Genomic DNA, 21,281 nt, shown 5'->3' with positions numbered 1-21,281 from the left:
ATTCAGATTTTAAAATGCCTTTTTAATTTTCATATACCAGTGAGTTAATTGAGCCATATTACACTATAAAGTGTAAATAAATACATAAATAAATGCTGGAGTCAAATTCTCAGGTCCAGAGCAACCAACTGTAACTAATCTCTGTTGAGCTATTTGAATTTGGGAGAGTGCTTCCTTTTGTAGTGCTAGTTTTTCCTTTTGGGACTAAGTTCTTTCTTTACCCTCATACTCCAGTGGCATGTTTTCTAAATAATTGTAATAGTAATATTGTAATAATTGTAAAATTGTGCGAAATTTTCCTAAGTATTTATTCTTAGTTTAAAATATCATTGTTGGCTGGTTAGTTGGCTCTTCCATTTTGGATTAAATTTCCAAACATTTTGGAAGTTAAAGAGGGAATCATTAGATTATAGGTGAACAGTGTCACTTTTAGAAGAGTTTATTTAGCTCTTTATATTTAAGAGATGAATCCTTATTTTTAGAAGGTTGAAAAATAAAGTTCCCCCCCTTGAGGAAGGGGGCAACTAAGTTTTCCTCTCAGAATTGGTTTGAGTGATAAGGTTCTTATTATTCATCCACAGGATTATGTATTTTTTGAAGCCACAGTCTTTTCAATTTACTTAATTTGTTTCAGGTACACCAAACCTCAGTTGGGGGGGGGAAAGGCCAAGCTCATTTAGTGCAAAGTTTAAGATTATATCATTTTTAAAAATGTTAAATTAGCTTCTGACCTAAACTAGAGATATAGGTGGTCCTGCTTGAGGTGCCTTTGTTTTTTATGGAAAATGTTTTTATTACATACACACCTTTTGCAAAGCCTTTTCCTCAAATCTCAACTTTTGGCTATCAATGTTAAAAGGTATAATCCAGCCCTGGCTAGTGTGGCTCAGTTTGTTGAGTGTTGTCCCATGCAGATGATTGGTAAGAGTACTTGCCCAGGTTTCGGGCTAGATCCCTGGTAGGGCTGCGTGTGGGAGGCAATTGATTGATGTTTCTCACATCGATGTTTCTCCCTGTCTTTCCCTCTCCCTTCCTCTCTTTCTAAAAATCAATAAAGTCATGTTTTTAAAAAAGGTATAATCCAAATTAATCTAAATTTAATTACAGATTGAAAATATTTTCTCCTTACTGACTTAACTTTATTTATTTTTTTCCATCACCATTTATCCCCTCTGTGCCCTTTTCCACCTCTACCCACCTTCCCCCCCTCCGCCCCGCAATCACCACACTGTTGTCCATGTCCATGAGTTATTTCCCCTTTTTTTTGTTTCATATATTTTTGTTGATTTCAGACTGGAAGGGAGAAAAAGAGAAATATCAATGATGAGAGAGAATCATTGATCGGGTACCTCCTGCACGCCCCACACTGGGGATTGGAGCCCACAACCTGGGCATGTGCCCTGACACAGATCAAATCATGACCTCCTGGCTCATAGGTCGACACTCAACCACTGAGCCACGCTGGCCGGGCAATCTCTCTCCCTTTCCCCCCCCTCAATCTCACCATGTAGTGACTTAATTTTAAAAGCAGGCCTGAATAGGAGGCATGTATAAAACAAGCATGTGGTACTATGAATAACTAAGTTGCTATGTATCATATAATAAGATCGAGGATAGCTAATATTTAGCTTGCCTCTTAAAATTTTCAGACTTTTTTTAGTTTCAACATACTCTAAGTATTTTGTAATCTAATTTTATAGATGAGGGTGGCGCATTTTGATATGTACGAAGTTAATATTTTCAAGTAAGCAATTACTGTCTACTACCATCAGATGACAGTAGTTTTAAAAAACATCTTAATACGTATTAAAGTATGTTTAAAAAAGTAGAATGTTAATAAATGTTCATCTAATAGAGATTGTCATGTGTTTTTTTCCAACATCACATCTATAATGCAAATATACAAAGATAAAACACAATCACCCCAATATACTATTTTATGATCATTAATATATCGTTATCACAGATGTTGGTGTGCTTTTAAATTATAAAATGTTATTCATATAATGAGAATTTTAAAGAACAATTAAGTCCTTTTGCTTAAAAACTGACGTTTTAATGGTCTTAGAACCTGAAAATATAAACCAGAAAAAAATATCAGGTCAAGGTATCCCAGCCTTCCCTTTATTCAAGGCTTCTGAGGCTATAAGTTGGCTCAAATCTGAGACTTGATTAAGGGGCTGTGGCTCTGTTTTTATTATTTGAGTTAGATTTTTGTTCATTTGACCTAGGACCTTTATGTTTATAGAGATCACAAAAGAATTTAGCAGGCTTCCTATTTCATTTCTGAGAACCCTGGGTAACAAATGAATGCCATAGATCTGTGTGCGTTCGACTATCCTGATGGCTGCTTTGACTCTGCTGTCCATTGTGATAACTTTGGCCACTGAGTACCACCACTTGGCCCCTGCCACCCAGGATCCAATTGCTGCCATTGCTTTCAGGTTTTCCGGTTGGGTCACTGCAGTTCCCACGATAGCGTGTGGCCTACAGAGAAGAGCAATCGCAGAGCTCTTCAAGGGGCTCCATTCACAAATGGACTGCTCCAAGTATTGGACCTTCCCAATACGGGTGAGGAGGTTTCACATGACAAAGCCACTCTATGGTACTTTGCTGTAGTAGCTCCTGCAGACTAGTACAGCATCCTATATGCTGGTTCAAATGGTGGAATTTCCCAAACGAAGCAGATGGAAGCTCAGACGATGTACCCTGGGAACCTGCTAGAATCTAGCAGCTAGATGATTTAAGGTGGCCTTGGTCATAAGGAAAAAGCCCTTGGCAAAGATGTCTGTGAAAAGTTTGATTGAAATTGTTTAATAAAATAAGCATAAAAAGTAATGTTTAATATTATAGTTAACAATTAACTATTTTTTATATCGCTTTAAGTTTATTTACCCGAGTGTCAAAAAACTTCTTTTGATGAGCTTTTATTAGGGAAAATGGGAAATTGCCTTAGGATTTGTGCAAATATGTTTTGTGTGTGTATGGTTTTTGTTAATCCTTACCTGAGGCTGTTTTTTCCATTTATGTTTAGAGAGTGAAAGGAAGGGAGAGAAACATTGATGTGAGAGAGACACATCAATTGGTTGCCTCCCACATATGCCCCTACTGGGCCGAGGATCCCCAGGGATTGAATCTGCAACCCAGGTACCTGCCCTTGACCGGAAATCGAACCCAGGGCCCTTTGGTGCATGGGCCGATACTCTAACCACTGAGCAACATAGGCCAAGGCTGTGGTTTTTTTCCAGATGGGAATAAAGTATATAGCCCTTCCTGTATATGAAAAATACCACAATATTATTTAGTATAAATGATTAGTCAAATAAACTTGGAATGAAAATTACATTATTATGTATAGCATTCACTTTATTAAAGTGAGTTTCAAACAAATGCTGTTTGGATAAGTTTGATGGGGGTTGATCCTATAGATATATATTAGTAACTATTTGTTTAAAACGATACATCAAATTAGAACCCTCTCCTTTGTCCCATGCCCTGACATTAGTGGCCATTGTTTTCTGGTTCAGAGGAAATGCTGATATTCACTGAGTCTGAATGCAGATGTCCAGTGATGTCTTCCCATTTCTTTTGCTTTTTGGTGTTCTTTTTCTCTTCACAAACCATGTGAGTATTTCTCATCCTAATAAGTTACAGGTAGTCCCAAACTATGCATTTTCTTAAAGTGTTTATACGGGGGGAAAAATCAGTCTATTCCCAAGTTCCTCGGTAAAAATATTACTGAGGAAGGGCTTTGAACTAGGACATGCTCCACGGTGGAGATACATGAAGCAGTAATTATAAGGCAGGGAACACTTAAACACAAGTTCGCGGGGCTAGTTATCACTACCACAAAACTGACAAAATGCCATGCACGCCCCTTATCCTCAAAGTATCCCGACCAGGGAAATTCCTACCCAAATCAAAGCAATTGCACCATCTAAGGAGCTTTTCTCGTGAAGAGGTGAAACTTCATGATCCACGAGATGTAAATGCAAATAGGAATATCATTGTTGCCTTGTAGTAAAATAAACATGAGGCAAAACACTAAAAATAGGTAATAGGCTATAAACTGAAGCATGAATTTTGGTCAGCGTGGGGACTTTTAGGTGCATGTATGTTTCTTTTTTTTAAAATATATTTTATTGATTTTTTATAGAGATGAAGGGAGAGGGATAAGTGTTAGAAACATCGATCAGGTGCCTCCTGCACACTCCCCACTGGGGATGTGTCCGCAACCAAGATACACGCCCTTGACCGGAATTGAACCTGGGACCCTTCCGTCCATAGGCCGACGCTCTATCCACTGAGCCAAACCGGTTAGGGCGCATGTATGTTCATACAAATGAACTTTAGGTGTAGTCCAGGTGCACCTCGTCCAGAGAACGTAACACAAAGGAAATCATTCCTGTGAATAAGCGTTTAGGGTCTAAAAGAGGTTGAACTATAGTGTGCCCACAAGCCTGTCTGTATTTCCAGGAGATTCCAGTAACAACTCTCTTCAGTTGCTATGGGTATTGTATTTATGCAGCACCTAGCATCACTCTGTGTGTACAATAGATGGTTCATAAGTGCAAATTAAACCAGCAAGTCTCTTGCCAAGGTAGTTTTGGACAAGGGTAGGTACTGGGAACTTTTTTTTTCTTCATAACCTTACTTTTTATACAGACATTTCTGTAGTACACACAAAAGAACGTGAAATTTACAGAATGACAGGCATCTATGAGAAAATTGACCAGTATATTAAATTGAATAAAATGTACGCTGCTGGAAAAATGATCCTGGAGTATTTATCGATGGCGTGGGTGTCGATCCTCATGCTCACGTAGCTGCTCCTCCGACTTTTCCTCCGCAGGGAGCTCCTCTCGGTGGCCAGTGTGAGCTGCACCATCATCCTGTCTGGCTTCTCGCCATTCTCTGGCGTGTAGTTGCCCAGGTCATTCACGTCCACGTCGCTATAGCTGCTATCCAGCATGACAGCGCGTGGCTGAGGCAGTCCACAGGTGCAGGGAAACTGCGAACACAGCAAACACGTTGGGATGTGAGCTCAGCTTCCTCTCTCAGAAGCCCTTCTTAGGAGGAACTGCATGGTGGAGGGGGTGGCCCTATTCTAGTTTCTTTATTCCCAGTTGGGGTGGGAGGTGGGAAAGTAATGGTGGTAGCACAGTAAACATTCTAAAGCAGCAGGTTATTTGTTTAAAGTCTACAAATCAGCTCTTAGGAAACTTCATGTCATACCAGAGACCAAGATGAATGTTCATGGCCAGAGAACCGCCCTACTCTCCACCAGACCATTAGCTGCTAGCAGCCCCGATACAAATGTTTACAGATAACACTCCTGAGAGAGAGAGAGGAGTGGGACGAGGAATTTGAAAAGTGTGGCATTGTGGCAATAGTTTGCTACTCTACCGTATAGTTAGAGTTTTCTGTAAGAGAGAACCACTGAGCTGCAGGCAGGAGGAAGAAAGGAAAACCAGGTGGCAGGGGAAATAACCTGGGAAATGATGTGAGGTGTTTGAGATCACATATGAAGAAAAATTCCTTAGAGTAGCATATGTGCTTCCCTGGAAGCTTCTTTAATTACACCTCTGCGCCATTAAATAATTTGTTCCACCATGCTGAATTGTCATTTACTTTTATGACTATGAACACCACCAAAATTAAAGGGACCAATGTCTTAGTTAACTTGGCTTAGCAGCTCCTGGTATATGGTAGGTGCTAAGTACACAAGTACGTGTTTGAATGAATGAGGGATGTAGCCCAGAGTGAATTGCACACTGCTTCAACTTGGTGTTTTGTTTCCTCTTCACACCAACCCCATCAAGTAGGTGGAAGAAGGTGCGTCAGCCCCATTGTACAGAGGACGTCTGACCTGCCCAAGGCCCAAGGTCCAGAGCTAGACCAGGCTACATGCCTGAGCAGACACTTTAGCTCATGGGAAAGTCACCTTCTCCCGCAGCTTCCGCTCCTTCCGCTCCTGCACGGTGGTCAGGTAGTTGACGGCCGCGTACTCCAGCACCGAGAGGAACACGAACACAAAGCTGACCCAGAGGTAGATGTCCACGGCCTTGATGTAGGAGACGCGGGGCATGGAGGCGTTCACGCCCGTGATGATGGTGGACATGGTCAGCACCGTGGTGATACCTGCAAACAGAGTGAGAAATAAGCACCTGCTTGTCTTTCACCAAGCATACCAGAGGGCTTCACACCTCTGTTCTTTGTCCCTCCTGATCCTTCGGCCTCAAATGTCTACATCCGTTCCCCTCTAACAAACACTTACTCATCCTTCAAGATTTAGCTTCTATGGAGCTCTCCAGTTCCTCCTCCCCTCAAGGTCACCCTTCCCCACTTTGTATACCTGCTTACTCATCCTAGCACCTGTATCACCTTCTCCTGTTGCTAAGAACCCCAGACATTTTGGAAGCAAGACATTTATGTCCATTCCATTGTTAAAACAAAAATTACATAAATGTTTCTTGTAACTACTTCTCTAAAGAAGGAAACAAGTACACGGGTTTATTTGACTATTTGTGTCCTTGTTGCTGTGGTCTGGTCTTGTAGTTCCAGGCCTGATCATCAACTATCAGGACGTCTCTGGCAGACACCCCTCCCCCACCCCCTCCCCCCGCTGGGCCTGCCTGCCTATTCAGCAATGTCCATTTTATCAAAGATGATGATGTTAACCTCATTTAAAGGAGACAGGTATTTAAAATTAGAATGTATATATATATATATATATATATATATATATATATATATATATATTTCTGCACAGTAACTGTTTAAGCAACAGAACAACTGTTAAAGGACAGGGCATCTGTCAGTGGAAATTTGCTCGGGATTTCAAATTAAGCTCAGAACATTTGCTTGCAAACACTAAATCACAGGGGATTGGGGTCATCTTAAGGGCCAGCTCCAACCCAGTTTCACTAAAACCTGGTGAGTCACCCTCTCCCTTGAAGTCCCTGAACTGTCTGAGCAATAATACTAGTAGCGTGTGATTGAGTAGGTGGAATATTCATTTATTTATTTGTTACTTCAAATAATTGTATTGATTTTTAGAGAGAGAAGAAGGGAGAGAAGGAGAGAGAGAAACATCAAGGTGAGAGACAACAATTGCTGCCTCCTGCACGCCCTCTACCAGGGATCGAGCCCACATTCTGGGCATGTGCCCTGACCGGAAATGGAACCAGCAACCTTTTGGTGCATGGACTACGCCCAACCAACTGAACCATACTGGCTAGGGCTAGTCAGTGCAATATTTAAAATGGGGAAGAGAGTTGGTGGCAAATTGCTATAAATGGAATGCTCATAGAATAGGGGTTCTCAGACTTGAGTACGCATAAGAATTAGTGGGAGAACTTGTTCAAATTGCAGGTTCCTAGTCCTCTCTCTGGATTCTAATTCGGTACATAGAGATGATATGCAGGATTCTTCTTTTTAAAAATGTCCATTGGAGATTCTGTCACAAAGATTCCCTGGGCCACTTTTGAGAAAACCTGTTATAGAATGTGATTTCCTTTTGCAAGTGGGCAGAGAAAGCACCCACAGACCGAGACCACCCACCCCAAAGCGAGGCTCAGACAAGACTGAAGTTGGAATGTTTGCATGGCACCGGGGGCGGGGGGACCTGAAAACAGTTTTTCTACCTGGGTTTTTAATGACGGTCCTTTGCCTGTGGATAAAGACCTTGCAGTGTTTCCAAGTTATAATGCCAAATGGTGGCTTAGGACCACTTGGGAATGAAGGGTTTTATCTGGAAGGCATTATTTGTGTTTTCAGGTGCTTGGAACGTGCACATGAAATATTCCTTACCTAAGGGGACTCTGGCAGGCACAGCTCTGCGGTCGATCCAGAAGGACACCCAGGACAGCATGACCATCAGGGTGGCAGGGAAATAGGTCTGGAGCAAGAAGAAGAAGATGTGGCGACGCAACGTGAAGTTAATGTACAGACGGTTGTACCAGCCTGGGGGACACAGGAAGAAAGCACAGCACACACTATGGCTATTCAGCTCCTTCGTAAATCAAATTTTATTCAGGAAATCATCAATGTCTTAGACACTGCACTGGAACCTTGCCATACCTTCACAAAGTGGAGGTGAGAAAAACCATGGAACGGACTGATTGTATGTTACCCATACCACACGGATGATTCCATCTCAAGAAATCTTTGACCTCTGTTCTATACACAAAGGGAACCCCTTGAGAAGGTCATTTAAGGCTCTTGTTACTCACACTATGGACAGGACCCAGCAGCATCACCATCACCATCACCTAAGAGCTTAGAAATGTAGACTGTCGATCCCCACTCCAGATCTACTGAATCAGAATTTTCTCTTAATAATACTCCCCATGTGATTTATAAACACATTAAAGTTGGAGAGGCACAGATTTAAACAACCCCCTTCGGATTGTTTTATGTATGAAAATGTGTTTTAAGTTAGAACCTCAAGCTAAACACAGCATCACATTTAGGAACACAGTGAACAATCACAGGTCCAGTCATGCTTCAGCGTGGCCTTTGTGTTCTTTACAAGGGAAAAAATGCATGGAGGAGTTGAGAGGAATGGGAGCACAATGAAAGGAAAAGGCAGGATAAGCTTGAGATAACAAGGACTGGAAATAAAATGGGGACTTGGCAACATTGATTGGAAAACTTGGCGTCCAATTGGCAAGTTTAATGCAGTGTTTATAATTATAACAGTTTCAGAAAGTGACTGTAGAGGTGCTGTAGACTGAATGTTTTGTTTCCCCCCCCCCCCAAAAAAAAAATCCATAGGTTGAAACCTAATGCCCAGTGTGATGGTCTGGTGAGGAGGGACCTTTGGGAGGTGAGTAGGTTATGAAGGGGGAGCCCTCATGAATGGGATTAGTGCCTTACAAAAGAGACCACAGAGAGTCTGTGAGGACACAACGAGAAGGGGGCTGTCCACGAACTAGAAAGTGGGCTCTCATCAGATACTGAATCTGCCAGCACTTTGATCTTGGACTTCCCAGGTCCCCGAACCATGGGAAATAATTTCTGTTATTTAGGAGCCACCCAATCCGTGGTATTTGTTAGAGCAGCCCAAATAGACTAAGACAAAAAGGAATCTCACAGTGCTAAAGGTTCAACGAATGGGGAGCCCCTGAAGAACCAAGATTCATGGGTGATATATAAAGAAGGTTAAATGTGCTAGATTGCCATAATATGTTGGAAGTAAAAGGGTGCCCTGTGTTTACATCAGAAAGACTTAAAAGGTTGCACTTCCCTCTGTAGTCAATCCTGCTATGTGTTAGCAATGGAAACTGCATAAAGATTCTAGCAAAATCATCCTGGAAGGTGATTATTCAAGAAAGAGGCAAGGGCTGGAAAGAGGGGACCTCAGCTGTTAACTTCAGATTCCAGAGAGAAGACCACAGAGCATACCCTCAGGCAACAGGAGGTGGCAAGCCTGCCCAGAGCCTTGGTTCAAAAAACAACATTGCCCACAGGGAAATGACCAGCAGTTCTTGCACCGAGGCTCACAAGAAGGGCACAAGAAGGCTCTGTGCAAGCAGCACAGTAAGAGAGGATCGCTTAAGACCGGAGCCCCGCAGAGGGCCTGGCGGAAGCAGAGAGAATGTGAATGGAAAACGACAGACCTGAAATTGGACTCTTTCTTGCCTGCAGAGAACAGGGGGTTTGGTAATCATATCAGGGTGAGCTGCCTGATGCTAAACAGCCATTACTGATGTTTTCTAGGTTCTCACTTCTGATGCTTTGTTGCCATCAAAAAAATCACCTCCACCCAATGCTCACCACACCCTAGACCTGATTTAGGATTCCCTTCTTTGGTGTCTAATTCAAGTGGCTCAGGCTCTACTCACTTGACAACCAGTTCGAACCCTTTTTTAAAACAGAGGATGGCCCATCCCAGTCAGACTAGTGCTCGCCAGACCCTCAGCCCACCCTACGCCCACCTGTGCTGCTGTAGAAGGCCAGCTTAGTGGTGGTGTGGAATTCTTGAATGAGGAACTGGGAGAGTGAGATCCGCTCATCTGTCTTTAACGAGTCATTGCCTTTTTTCCAGTACAGCATCAGGTCATCTTCTGTATATGCATCTGAAAAGATGGGAGAGCGCATGAGGCACGTGGCGGTGGGAAGACACGCCTGTCTGTGCAGCTCTGTGGCACAGAGCTCATAATCCCTGCAAAAGGGTTCACCCCGCAATTCAGCCTGCCAACTATTCAGTTAAACCAAGTGAAATCGCTGTTTCTGTAGATCACAAGTGGTTAAATAATGGCAGAATTGCATATGGTTTTCAGCCTTCAAAACCAAGGTAATTTAGCCCTTTCTCCTTTCAAAGTGTAGGGATGCATCCTTGGTGGCAAATGCCTTTACCACTCTCAGTGATAAGGGCTGCATTCCAGGAAGGAAAGACCCAGAAAGAGATGGGAGCAGAGCCCATCCCTGTTCTGTAGGCCTCCAGTTGCTCCTGCCCAGGGTAAAATCAAAGGCATTTCCCAGGAGGATCACTCCCTCTGGCACTACCGTTCCCCAACACTGCCCGCTTTCGGTGAGTACATTGCTTACTCCAAACCTACCGGTGGCCTGGGCAGAACGAGATAAAACCAGAGATGCCAGCCCAGTCTGCTCATGTGCAAACAGTTCTTTGCAGGACCCCCAATGCTCTATTTTCCTATTCTTTTTTTATTCTATTTCTAACCCTCAACCTGTGTGATGGTCCATTTTGTGTGCCCACTTGGGCTAGGCTATAGGACTTTGGGTGTTCAATCAAATACTTAGGTGTTACTGTGCAGATGTTTTGCAGAGGTGACATTTACAATCAGTTCCCTTCAGGTAAAGGAGATGATCCAGGGATATCTGGGTGGGCCTGATCCAATTGAGAGGCCTTAAGAGCAGACCTGAGGTTCCCCCAGGGAAAAAGAAATTCCACGTATGGACAGCTGGGTCAGATCCTGCCCAGAGCGCCCAGCCTGCCCTTCCTGACGGGCAGGATGTCGGACTTGCCTCGCCAGCACCCAGGCCTGTGTAAACCAATTCCTTGCATTAAGTCTCTGACCGTGAATCTCATATGGCTGTGCTTCTCTGGTGGCCTTGACTGATACAGTCTGGAAGAAGCTACGTTCCAGGTGTAGATGCCTGGGTGTACTGGGAAAACAAGCTGCCGGAGCCCACGAGCTTAGTCCTTCTTAGCGCCGTGTCCTCAGCAAGTCTCGTCCCTCCTTTGTAGGATGAAGAGAACACTAACCCTGCTCCCGGGATCTTTCGAGGATTAAATGACAGGACAGGTGTGAAGCTACTATGCAGTAGGTAGTCACTGCCATGGTCCTGGGTTTCATTATACCCTTTTCCCACATTCAGTGCCCTGCAGACCTGTCCATTGGCCCCTGCTATGTGTGGGGTCAACATCCTTGCATTCCTCGGCTAGATTAATGGAAGCAGGGGACCCCTGATCCACGCCACCAGCCCAGGCTGGCTTACAAAAGTGCCCTGGGGCAATGAGGACTTTGACCAGCTGGGAAGTGCCAGTGGTTGTGTGCTAGTGTGGAAGGGGTATACGCGTTGGCGTTATGGAATCCAGACAATGCCCACCCGAGGAAGCCTTTGGGCAGAGATTGGCGGATAGAACAGGTACATAGAGAACTAGAGGTGTGAGTGGCTAGTCCTCGCCCCTGCCTCCCCTTGCTCTTCCCTGGGCCTGCTGTTTTCCTTTTCTAGGACTTCCATGTGTGCACGTTGCCTGAAGTCCCTGGGTTGTGCCTGAGACTCTCAACCACCACCTGTGCTCACAGTGGCAATTCCCCCAGGCCAGTGGTTGTCAAACTCATTAGTCAACAGAGCCAACTATCAACAGTGCAACGATTGAAATTTCTTTTGAGAACCGAAAACCAACTTCTGCGCATGGGCCACGAAATTTCAATCTCACGGTACGTGCACGCCCGCACGTGGTATTTTGTGGAAGAGCCACACTCAAGGGGCCAAAGAGCCGCGGTTTGCCGACCACTGCCCCAGGCAATTGTTGCCAGACTTACTTTTGCCAGGAAATTCTTTCTTCAACAAAATCTTAATTAGAAGAGCAGTAAAACAGATAAAAACTGAGCTCTCCGGATGGAGTGTGTGTACGAGTGTGGAGCCGGGGACTTGGCAGAAGGCCCGAATCTCCTGAGCCCTCTCCATCGCTTTCCAAGCAGTGACCCTGGGAAACTCTGGGAAATCTCCAGGTTCCACAGAACCAAACTGAAAACCATTGCCATAGACATTACTAGTAAAAAGGTCAATTATGGGAATAGAAGGTTTTAGTCCCGAATTGTTCCTGGTTTTAAAAAATTTCCCCAGACTTAGCTCCCATCTAAAAGTCGCTTTACAAGCACAGTGATGACTGAGGAACACATACTGTCCTGCTGCTGAAAGTTGGAGGTGTTCAGAACTACTTAGGAGCTGCATGCTAACGGCTGGCACAAGGCTACTCACAGCTTTCAATTTCAAGCGAGCAGGTTTGTGTGTCCAGGGGAAATCGGCTGAAGTCCATATTGCACATTGCGGTCACTGTGACCCTGAAAACAAGAAGAAAACGTCCGGGTTCTCAGAGGATGCAAAACACAAGTGCACAATGCAAAAACAAACAGGAAAGGCCTCTGCTTCCTTCAGTAGAATTGCCTCCTTCTTATAATTCCTAAGCAACGCGTCAGCATTTAGATGGAACCATTTATGAGTGATACCCTCCTTAGCATACTCTTAAGTATTTAAGTTTAACCCCAGTGTCAGTGTGAGGCAAACAGAATGTCTCTGCTAACTCCTATCACATTCATGCATTTTAAGGAAGGAATGGTCTCAGTCAATATAACTGTGATATAAAAGAAACCATAAGACCGTACATATACAGGCATACCTCATTTTATTGTACTTCACTTTATTGTGATTCACAGAAGTGTCTTTTTACAAACTGAAGGCAAAACCACACCCCGCCAGCAGCAAAAAGATTACGACTCGCTTTATTGCAGTGGTCTAGAATTGAACCTACAATATCTCCGAGGTATGCCTGTATTGTTCCTCTGGTTTGAGATACATTCAAGTTCTTCCGTTCTTTTATTGATTATATTGATATCAATATATTGATATTCAATATGTTGATGTTTATTATATTGATATTATATTTGTGTACTGTGTTTCAGAAGTAATATTAATGAAGCACTTAATGCCAGTTGCCAAATGCAGCACTTTTTTTTACAGTGCTTATATTTTTATATTGATAATAATATCTTCTAATGAATATAGATGTTTTTAGTGCATAAGCCCATGGAGACTATATAATGGAAAAACACTGAAAGATCTTAGTGTACCAACATGCAAGCATCTAATGGTTTTGTTCTATAATTTACACAGGAAAACAGGCTTCTGAATCAAAGAATTAACAAGTAGATCATCAGTCATAGAAGAAAGCTCTCCCATCTTATGGCAAGACATGACGGATATGGCTGGTATTCAACATACTATTTTTTCTTCAGTAACAGAAGATTGGCTATGCAGAAGTTGTAGAGAAACAGACATGGGTTAGATTACACCACAGACTGTGCATGTTCAGTGTGTGGGTTACAAATGAAGCATCAAGTCAGGGTGCACCCACCCACATTCCGGTCCACATACACTGAACTCTTCCCAGCAACACCCTGGCACCCAGAATGCTCTTCATACAAATTTATTCTGTTAATTAATCAATGAAAAGATGAAGTTGGAAGATGGTATATTAGAACATATTTTAGGAGTCAACCTGTTGCTGACAGAGTTGACAATATCCAGCTACTCTATGTTTTTCCCCAAATAAATCTCAAAATGGTAGTGTTTAGAAACTTAGGCCTCTTTTCCCCCCCCCCCCTTTAAATCAAACAAACGCATGATTTTATTTGCAATAAAAACATCAAATCATCTGTTTTTAGGCACAAGGAGGCTCACTGACAACTTTGATTCTGAACACATAGGTCTTCCCTGCTCTTGTTCCCTCTGTTCTGCCTTGTGCTGTCACATCCAATGATATGTTGAATCAGACATCTAGTGGCTCATGAGAGCCGATGGCTGGATTTTCAAGAGGTTTGCAAGCTGGTTGTTAAACATAGCCATTATTAAAATTAAATTATATAAATTTAAAATTAAATAAGGTAAGCACTAAAAATAACGTAATAAATATTCAAATCTCATCACTTCGGAATTATTTTCCATTATCTATACTCCTGAAGTTACCTACAGCTACTATACTGCATTTATATGGTGGAAATACTATCTAAAGATGAGCTACCACCCATTTCTTCCCAACACTGCATTCAGTGACATCGGATAGCTTGAAATCAGCCAGGATGGGCATATCCACACTACAGAAACTGGCAAATTCTGCAAGCCAGGGCTTGATTTATTGCTTTGCTGACTGTTTAGACTTAAGAAAGTGTCTGAAGAAAGCGGATTAAACCTAACGGTGTGTTATGGCTATCACCATTACATGCAAAAAAAGGGGGGTGTTGGTAAGGGGATCAGAGAGCTGAAGGAGGGGAGTCTTTGAAAAGAATGCATTATTTATTTCTCTGACTCCCACTAGAAGACTCAAACTTTTATTATAGTAAAGGTTTTCCATTGAAATGTAACAGACAGGGTAGAACATAAATCATAACTATCAGCTTGAGGAATTTCCCCCAGTGTATTTTCAGGACTGAGTAATTCTTTGCTCATGTGTAAGAGTCCGTTTTCCTTGATGTGGAAAAGGTGACAGCTCCCGAAAGGTTAAAGGCCAGCTCTTCAAGGCCAAAAAGCCAAGCACCTGGTGTAGAACCAATGACTTTCTTGGCTAAGACAAATGGCTTGCCTTTCTTCCCAAGCTTGAGGTATAAAACACACACCACCTCCGCAGGTGGGAGGGCCCAGAGGGCGGTGGCCACGGGCCTTACCTGAGGCTGTAGAGCACTGTCCCGTCGGGCTGGACCCGCAGCATGACGTTCTCCGTGGTGGTGTCGTGGATAAAGGAGCGCTTGGAGTGCACAAAAAACATGTCGGGGACCCAGATCTTCTTCACCAGCCGCCCGTCAAACGTCATGCTGAGGTTGTTGGTGCTGGGGAAGGACAGCCTCTCGTCCTTCCAATAGTGCCTCAGGTAGAGGGTCATGGTGAAGTCCTGGGCAGAGGGCAGACAGGGGAACCCCACACACTGAACCCACTGGTTGTCAGCAGGACACTCTCTACCCCCGTGGACCCATCACCGGGCTGGGAATGAAACTGAGCTGCCAGCGCCGTGCCCGCTGCCGGAGGGCCCCGGGCGGGCGCACACACAGGGCAGCAGGAGACTGAATGCCGCTGGAAGCAGCTCTCAGCCAGAGTGGGGCTGGGGGCTGAGGGGGATGGATCAGGGCCCCAGCGCCCTGGACACCCAGTTGGGACAACCCTGAAGTGTGCTCTGTGCTGACTCCCAGAGTACCCCAATGGGACGGCGTTGCACACCCCCATAGTAAGCGATTTGATGGCACTGCCCTTTTTGCTTCATTCCCTTCCCTGTCCCACCTTCCCACTCTCTTCTCATGTTTCCTGGAATCGTCTCCCAAATAAACGCCTTGTGCTAAAATGCTGTCTCAGGTCTGCTTCTTGGGGAACCCAAACGAAGACAAGGCCCTCAAAAGTTCTGTAAGTCAAGGAGCTCTAGACTGTTCTATTTTTTAAAATCTAAACCCAAAGATGACAAAAAGGGACGCTCTGCTTCTGCGTTTCCGCAGCCAGACAGAATCCGCAGCAGTGGGAGGCGCCTGGCCACGTGGCAGCCGCAGCCTGGGGCCCTGCTGTTTATGTTCGAGAGCCTGTGCCCAGAGAACACGTCCCGATGCCAGGAGCCGGGCCCAGGAGGGGGAAGATCAACTCTGTCATCTGGCTCTGCTTCAGACCACTTGGGAGGCTTTTGGTAAGTGTCTTACCCTCCTTGAGCCCTCTGTGCCATGAGTGTGGGAGTGCCCACCGCCGGGGCGGAGCTCTGGCCCAGCACCGGCCCTGTGTGGATTCCCTTGGCCAGAAAGAGAAGCACTTACCATATCGACTTCTGAGATGCTGTCCAAGCTTTCCACCTGCACGTCCACGCCAACAGGAATGGCTGGACCTGCGGACAGGGAATGGCAAGAGCATTTAGTCTTTTAACTTAAACCATTACTATGAAAAATTTAGGCATAAGGAGCATTTCCAGGAGGTTTGCAAGCTCCCTGGAACCTCAGTGTATGTCAGATTTGAAGATCTGTGTTCCCACAGATTTAAAGGTCTGGTGTTCCCACGCTGAAGTCAAACCAGAGATCAAAGAATGGAATCATGGGCTGGCTCCCTGGAATATTCCAGCAAAAGTTTAAAAATATGTATTGGTCTTAATCATCCCTGTCAGTGGTCGGCAAACTCATTAGTCAACAGAGCCAAATATCAACAGTACAACGATTGAAATTTCTTTTGAGAGCCAAATTTTTTAAACTTAAACTTCTTCTAACGCCACTTCTTCAAAATAGACTCGCCCAGGCCATGGTATTTTGTGGAAGAGCCACACTCAAGGGGCCAAAGAGCCGCATGTGGCTCGCGAGCCGCAGTTTGCCGACCGCTGATCCAGATAATCCTGAAACAAGGACGTTAATATACCATATCCCTGCTTGGTTACACATGCTCGTGTAAAGGTACAATGAAGACCGAGGTCAAAGCTGATCAGAACCAGGCCTGGTCTGAGGAGTTACTCCTTAGCATAAGGTCATCCACTTTACTTTTTATATCTTCCTCCTGATTCTGCCCCCTCTTTCATCGTGGAAGCCAATGCCTCTGTCAGGCCCTGAGAAAGGCATTGCTTGGTAAATAGGCACCCAGAACCAAAGTCATACTCAGAGGATTTGCCAAGCCCACAGATCTGCATTTTGGCCACATGATGGAGTAGCTTGCAGGGCTGGGGGGGGGGGGGGGGGGGGGAAGGGGGGCGGGGGCGGGGAGAGATGATACACCAGGTGTCCTTGAAACCATTAGATTTTTTTGTTTGTTTTTGCATTTCTAGGTCATGAAAACGTAATATCCATAAGGGTGAAAAAAGGAAACGTTCTAAAGGGCGTGGATTGCTGCCCCCTTTCCTCCCTGCTTTCAGGCACGTGGGGCAGGCACAGAGCACGCTTGGATCGTCATGTGAAAAGGTGGGTTTGAATCCAACAGCAGCAGATTATGGACTGAATAGCGACTCCCTTCTAGAACCTGTTTATTCTTTGGGTGAAAGTACTGGAAAACATAAAAGGCATGAGAATTATTTCTCAAATAAGTATTTTCTTTTTCTAGGAAAAATGCCCCATAAGGACGAAATCCTATTTGACACTAAGAGGGCTGAAATCTGGCAGCTGCAGGCTAAGCTTCAAAGGGCTTTGGCATCCCTCTACACTGAATGATTATTTTTCTCAAGCTATTTTCATTTAATTAAACCCAGCAGTCCACCCTCTGCCCTCAGATATGTACCCAGGGTTCTGTCTGCCAGCTCCCAGATGAGAACAAATTTAGCTCCAGGTTGTTATTCAGAGCATTTCCGGAGGCAGCTTTGGGCTGCAGCTGTCCTGTCTCCCCATGCCCTTCCCACAGCCAGCTGCTGGCTTCACCAACCCTGAGCCATCCTTGCCAGGAGCAGTGGCCTGAGGACAGCTCAGCCTGGCCACTGACCAGCAGGCACCTCCTGAGAGTGTGTTCAGCAGGGCCTAGGTGGGGCCAGGCAGGGCCGGGCAGGGCCAGGCAGGGCAGATGCTCAGAAGATGCTGGGGGCTCAGTGCCTTGTCCACCAAGCACAACCGAGGCAGACCTGATAAGGGGAGAGCAGAGCTGGGTGGTCCCTTGGCTTGACTTTTGCCCATCGACAGTCTGATGGACCCAAAGAAAGAAGATGATCCCCAGAGTGCAGGTCTCATACCTCCGAAGCCGGGCCTCATGCTGAAATCATGGTCATCTATCCGCAGAAGCTGCTCTGACTTTGTCAGTGGCGATTTGGTGATGTCAGGGCTTCGTTTCAGAACTGGGCTGCCAACGGGGAAAACAGGCTGATCACATATTCCAATTAAGCCCGATTAAAAACCATTTGCGTTCGGACTTGATCTTGACAGGTTTGATGGGATATGTTAATTCTTCTTTTAAGCTACTGGGTGTCCTCTCTTCCTTTCACCAGCTTTCTGGGTAAATGAACTGAAGGTCCAAGACAGTGATTTAGAAACATGACTGAGGAGCTTTAAAACACCAACGTCCAGGACCCGCCTCAGAGTTTCTGATTCGGGTAGCCTAGGAATGGGGCCTGATAGTTAACCTGGCTAAATAATTTATCCAAGAGCATGCAACTGGTAGATGGCAGACAGATTTTGAATACAACTGAATTTCAACACTTACATTCAATTATCAAGTCCTCACACAAGTGTAAAGGGATAGAAGTTTTATTCCCCTTTTATAGTAATAAAATGGAGGTTCCACATGTTAAATCAGTTGTCCAACATTCCCCTGTTTTGTGCATGAGTTCACCTTGCTTCCCATGTTATTCGTATAAATCATGAAAAGAAGCCTGGATACAAATTACCACCAACTTGTGAGCTTAGAATCTGGGTGAAATGAAGTGAGCCCTTGAAAAGTTTAGGTTACATAACACGAAAACTTAACCTGGCTGGTGGAGGGTCCATAAGTTGGGTCCATCATTCTGGAAAGCAGTTCTGCCAAATAAGTCTGGAGCTTTCAATGTTCTCAGGCCATTTGACCCTTTACTTCCAGGAGGCCATCCTAATTCAATAATTGTATATGTAGACAAACATTCTTTTGTACAAAGATATTCTTACAGAATACTTACAATAACAAAGGAAGCAACTAAATGTCTATAAAATAGAGGAAACTGCTTGAACGGTGGTACGTGGTGCCTTATTATGCATTTTATAGGTTATATGCAGCCATTCAAGTGGACTTTAAGTAAGTAAACATGCTGACAAAGTCATATTAAACACAATAAGGTTACAAAACTATGTGCACAGAATAATCCCACACTAGTTAATATACAACATATACTTAGGTAAAAAAACAAACACTGGGAAAAAAATGTACAAAAATGTTAAGGTTATTTCTGGGTTTGGGGATTATGGATGATTTTTGTGTGTTTTTAAAACTCTTTTCTCATTTAACAAAATTTAAATAATTGTCATGTATGTCTTTTGTAATTTTTTTTTTAAAAAAAGAAAGTTCTCATAATTTTTTTTTTAAAGGAAACCTGTTTTGCTCTCCAGGACTTCTCTTCTTTATTGGTGTTTACCAATAAGTTGCCACTCTAACTCTGGCTTAGGAGAGAGGCTGAGAAGCTTTTGATGAATAGGGTTTGTTGCTGCTGTTGCTTTGAATCCTCATGAGCACAGTTGATTCAAATAATCTCTATGGCTGCACAGCTCCACAAATTCCACTGTTTGCTCAAGCAACTTGTAACTCTGACAGAAACAGGGTTTATGGCTTGTGCACAGCCATCTCCCTCCATGCCCGGGCCTCGCCATGACCACTGGCTGGTTCAGCTCCCGGCTTTGTGATGTTGCTAAAACAGCCTGTAACAAGTGCTGTGAGCCACAGCTGGCTGTTCAGGAGCCACGTGGGCAGCGCTCTCTCAAACCCAGGATCGGGGCACGGAGGAGCCAGACACCCAGCCCCCCCCCCCCCTCCGCCCCCCCACCTCCCGCCAGCTCCAAACTCCAGAAAGCTGGACTTCCTTTTATATTAGTTTCTTTTCCAACCTCTATTCATACCCACATCCGGAGATAAAGACAGCTGAAGCTCAGTTTGGACCAAAGCCTGGTAAGGAACCAAGAGTCAAGAATGTCCTTACTGCCTCTATTTCCTCTTCAGTAAAGAGAGAGCTGCATGAGGTTTTCTCCAAAAGCCCTGATGGGTCGGTGGATGTTGGGCCAGCACGGGTGCAGGTAGGCACTCACATACCAGTGCTGTCACCAGAGCTGCCTAAGTGACTCCGAGTGTGGAAGCGACAGCCTGGCTCTGTCTAAGCTCCCTCCTCTCGGGCTGGTACGGCCAGGGTGGCACGTACCATGTTGGCAACGAGCAAGCAAGCCGGTCTGCAGGCAGCTCCATCCCTCACCCTCCCAATTTATCAGGAGAGGACAATCTAATGATCCTTCTAGACATTATAGTTTGAAGAAACCTGCTTTGTTTTATTTTAAATTATTTTTAAAGGGACCCACAAATCCAGCAGAAATAATTAGAACTAATAGGATCATTCTCACTAATTTGAGGTCCCAGTGGTTGAGAATTTGTAGATTTATTCCAACTTAGAATGCAGATATCAAATAATTTGCCTTTAATTTTTTTTTAATAAATGTGCCTATACTGTATTCTTTTTCCCCTCAGAATTTATCTTTCACCTGGGACAATTCATAAGAGATTTAAGAATATGCAATGATAGCGATGTGTCTGATCTGGCATCATTTAAAAATAAAACATGATTCTAACTTCCTAAGAGGAGGGAAGCAGGAGAACAGGGGAAAAGGAAGAAAGCGCCGTACTCTGGAAAAGATTCCAGGCCCACATCGTCAGCTTTTCCCTAAGCCCTCTACCCCTAAACGCCCACTCACCTGCCTCTCTTAGACATCTCCTGGCTTTCTCTTCCTCGCCAGCGCGCTCTGCTTTCAGTGGCACAAACCCATCCCCACCACAAAAGGAAGACGCCAGCTTTCATATTCTGGACGGCCAAATCCAGGCAGTTCTCTCAAGAAACAGCAAAAAGGAGAAGACTGTTATTTTTCTCTTTTAAGACATTATTGGTCTGTTCATTATTAGAAGGATATTTACTCATGCAAAACACACACACACACACACACACACAAAAAAAAAACACCACAACACACAACAACAACAAACATACTAACCCACAGCATGTAATCTGGAGAGCCGGAGAAAGCAACTTCCACTAAACCTATAAATCCTCCTACGTCAGATGTCAGGGATTTTCTGAACTGAAGTAGAAGCCCTGTTTCCCAGTGGAACAATTATGTTGACTGGCCTAAATTACTTCATCGTCAGATGTGGTAAGTATGTTCGTAAACATCTGTATTTTCCCGTCCAACGAAGAAGCAAGTAAAAACGACCAAAGCCATTTCCAAACAGAAACGTCAGAGGTGCGGACCTGCTTCTGTGCCACACGAGTGTGCTCCTTTCTGCATCTATTTTAAGCTTCCAGCCTTTATCGTTTGCTTTAGCCGAGGGCTGGATTTGGACAGCTCCCTGCCCCCACTCTTCCCTGGGGTTGAATCTGTGGA

The 21,281-nt window shown here is 44.3% G+C and overlaps 1 protein-coding gene across 1 annotated transcript; it reads right to left on the bottom strand.

Annotated features, from left to right (window-relative positions):
* Positions 1-4,515: 4,515 nt before the first annotated feature.
* GABRR1 (gamma-aminobutyric acid type A receptor subunit rho1) lies at positions 4,516-20,952 on the bottom strand. Its single transcript, XM_079781050.1, has 10 exons — positions 20,892-20,952; positions 20,598-20,728; positions 17,912-18,018; positions 16,038-16,105; positions 14,916-15,139; positions 12,457-12,539; positions 9,942-10,082; positions 7,813-7,965; positions 5,945-6,141; positions 4,516-5,011 (listed from the first exon to the last, which is right to left on the bottom strand). Exons 1-10 carry the CDS (start codon positions 20,898-20,900, stop codon positions 4,718-4,720), a joined length of 1,407 nt encoding a protein of 468 aa, XP_079637176.1. The 5' UTR covers positions 20,901-20,952; the 3' UTR covers positions 4,516-4,717.
* Between the last annotated feature and the right edge of the window lie 329 nt (positions 20,953-21,281).

This window comes from Cnephaeus nilssonii (genome assembly GCF_951640355.1).
Source record: "Cnephaeus nilssonii genome assembly, chromosome: 9".
In the NCBI taxonomy this organism is placed as follows: domain Eukaryota; kingdom Metazoa; phylum Chordata; class Mammalia; order Chiroptera; family Vespertilionidae; genus Cnephaeus; species Cnephaeus nilssonii.
This window is presented reverse-complemented; position numbering and strand designations above follow the sequence as displayed.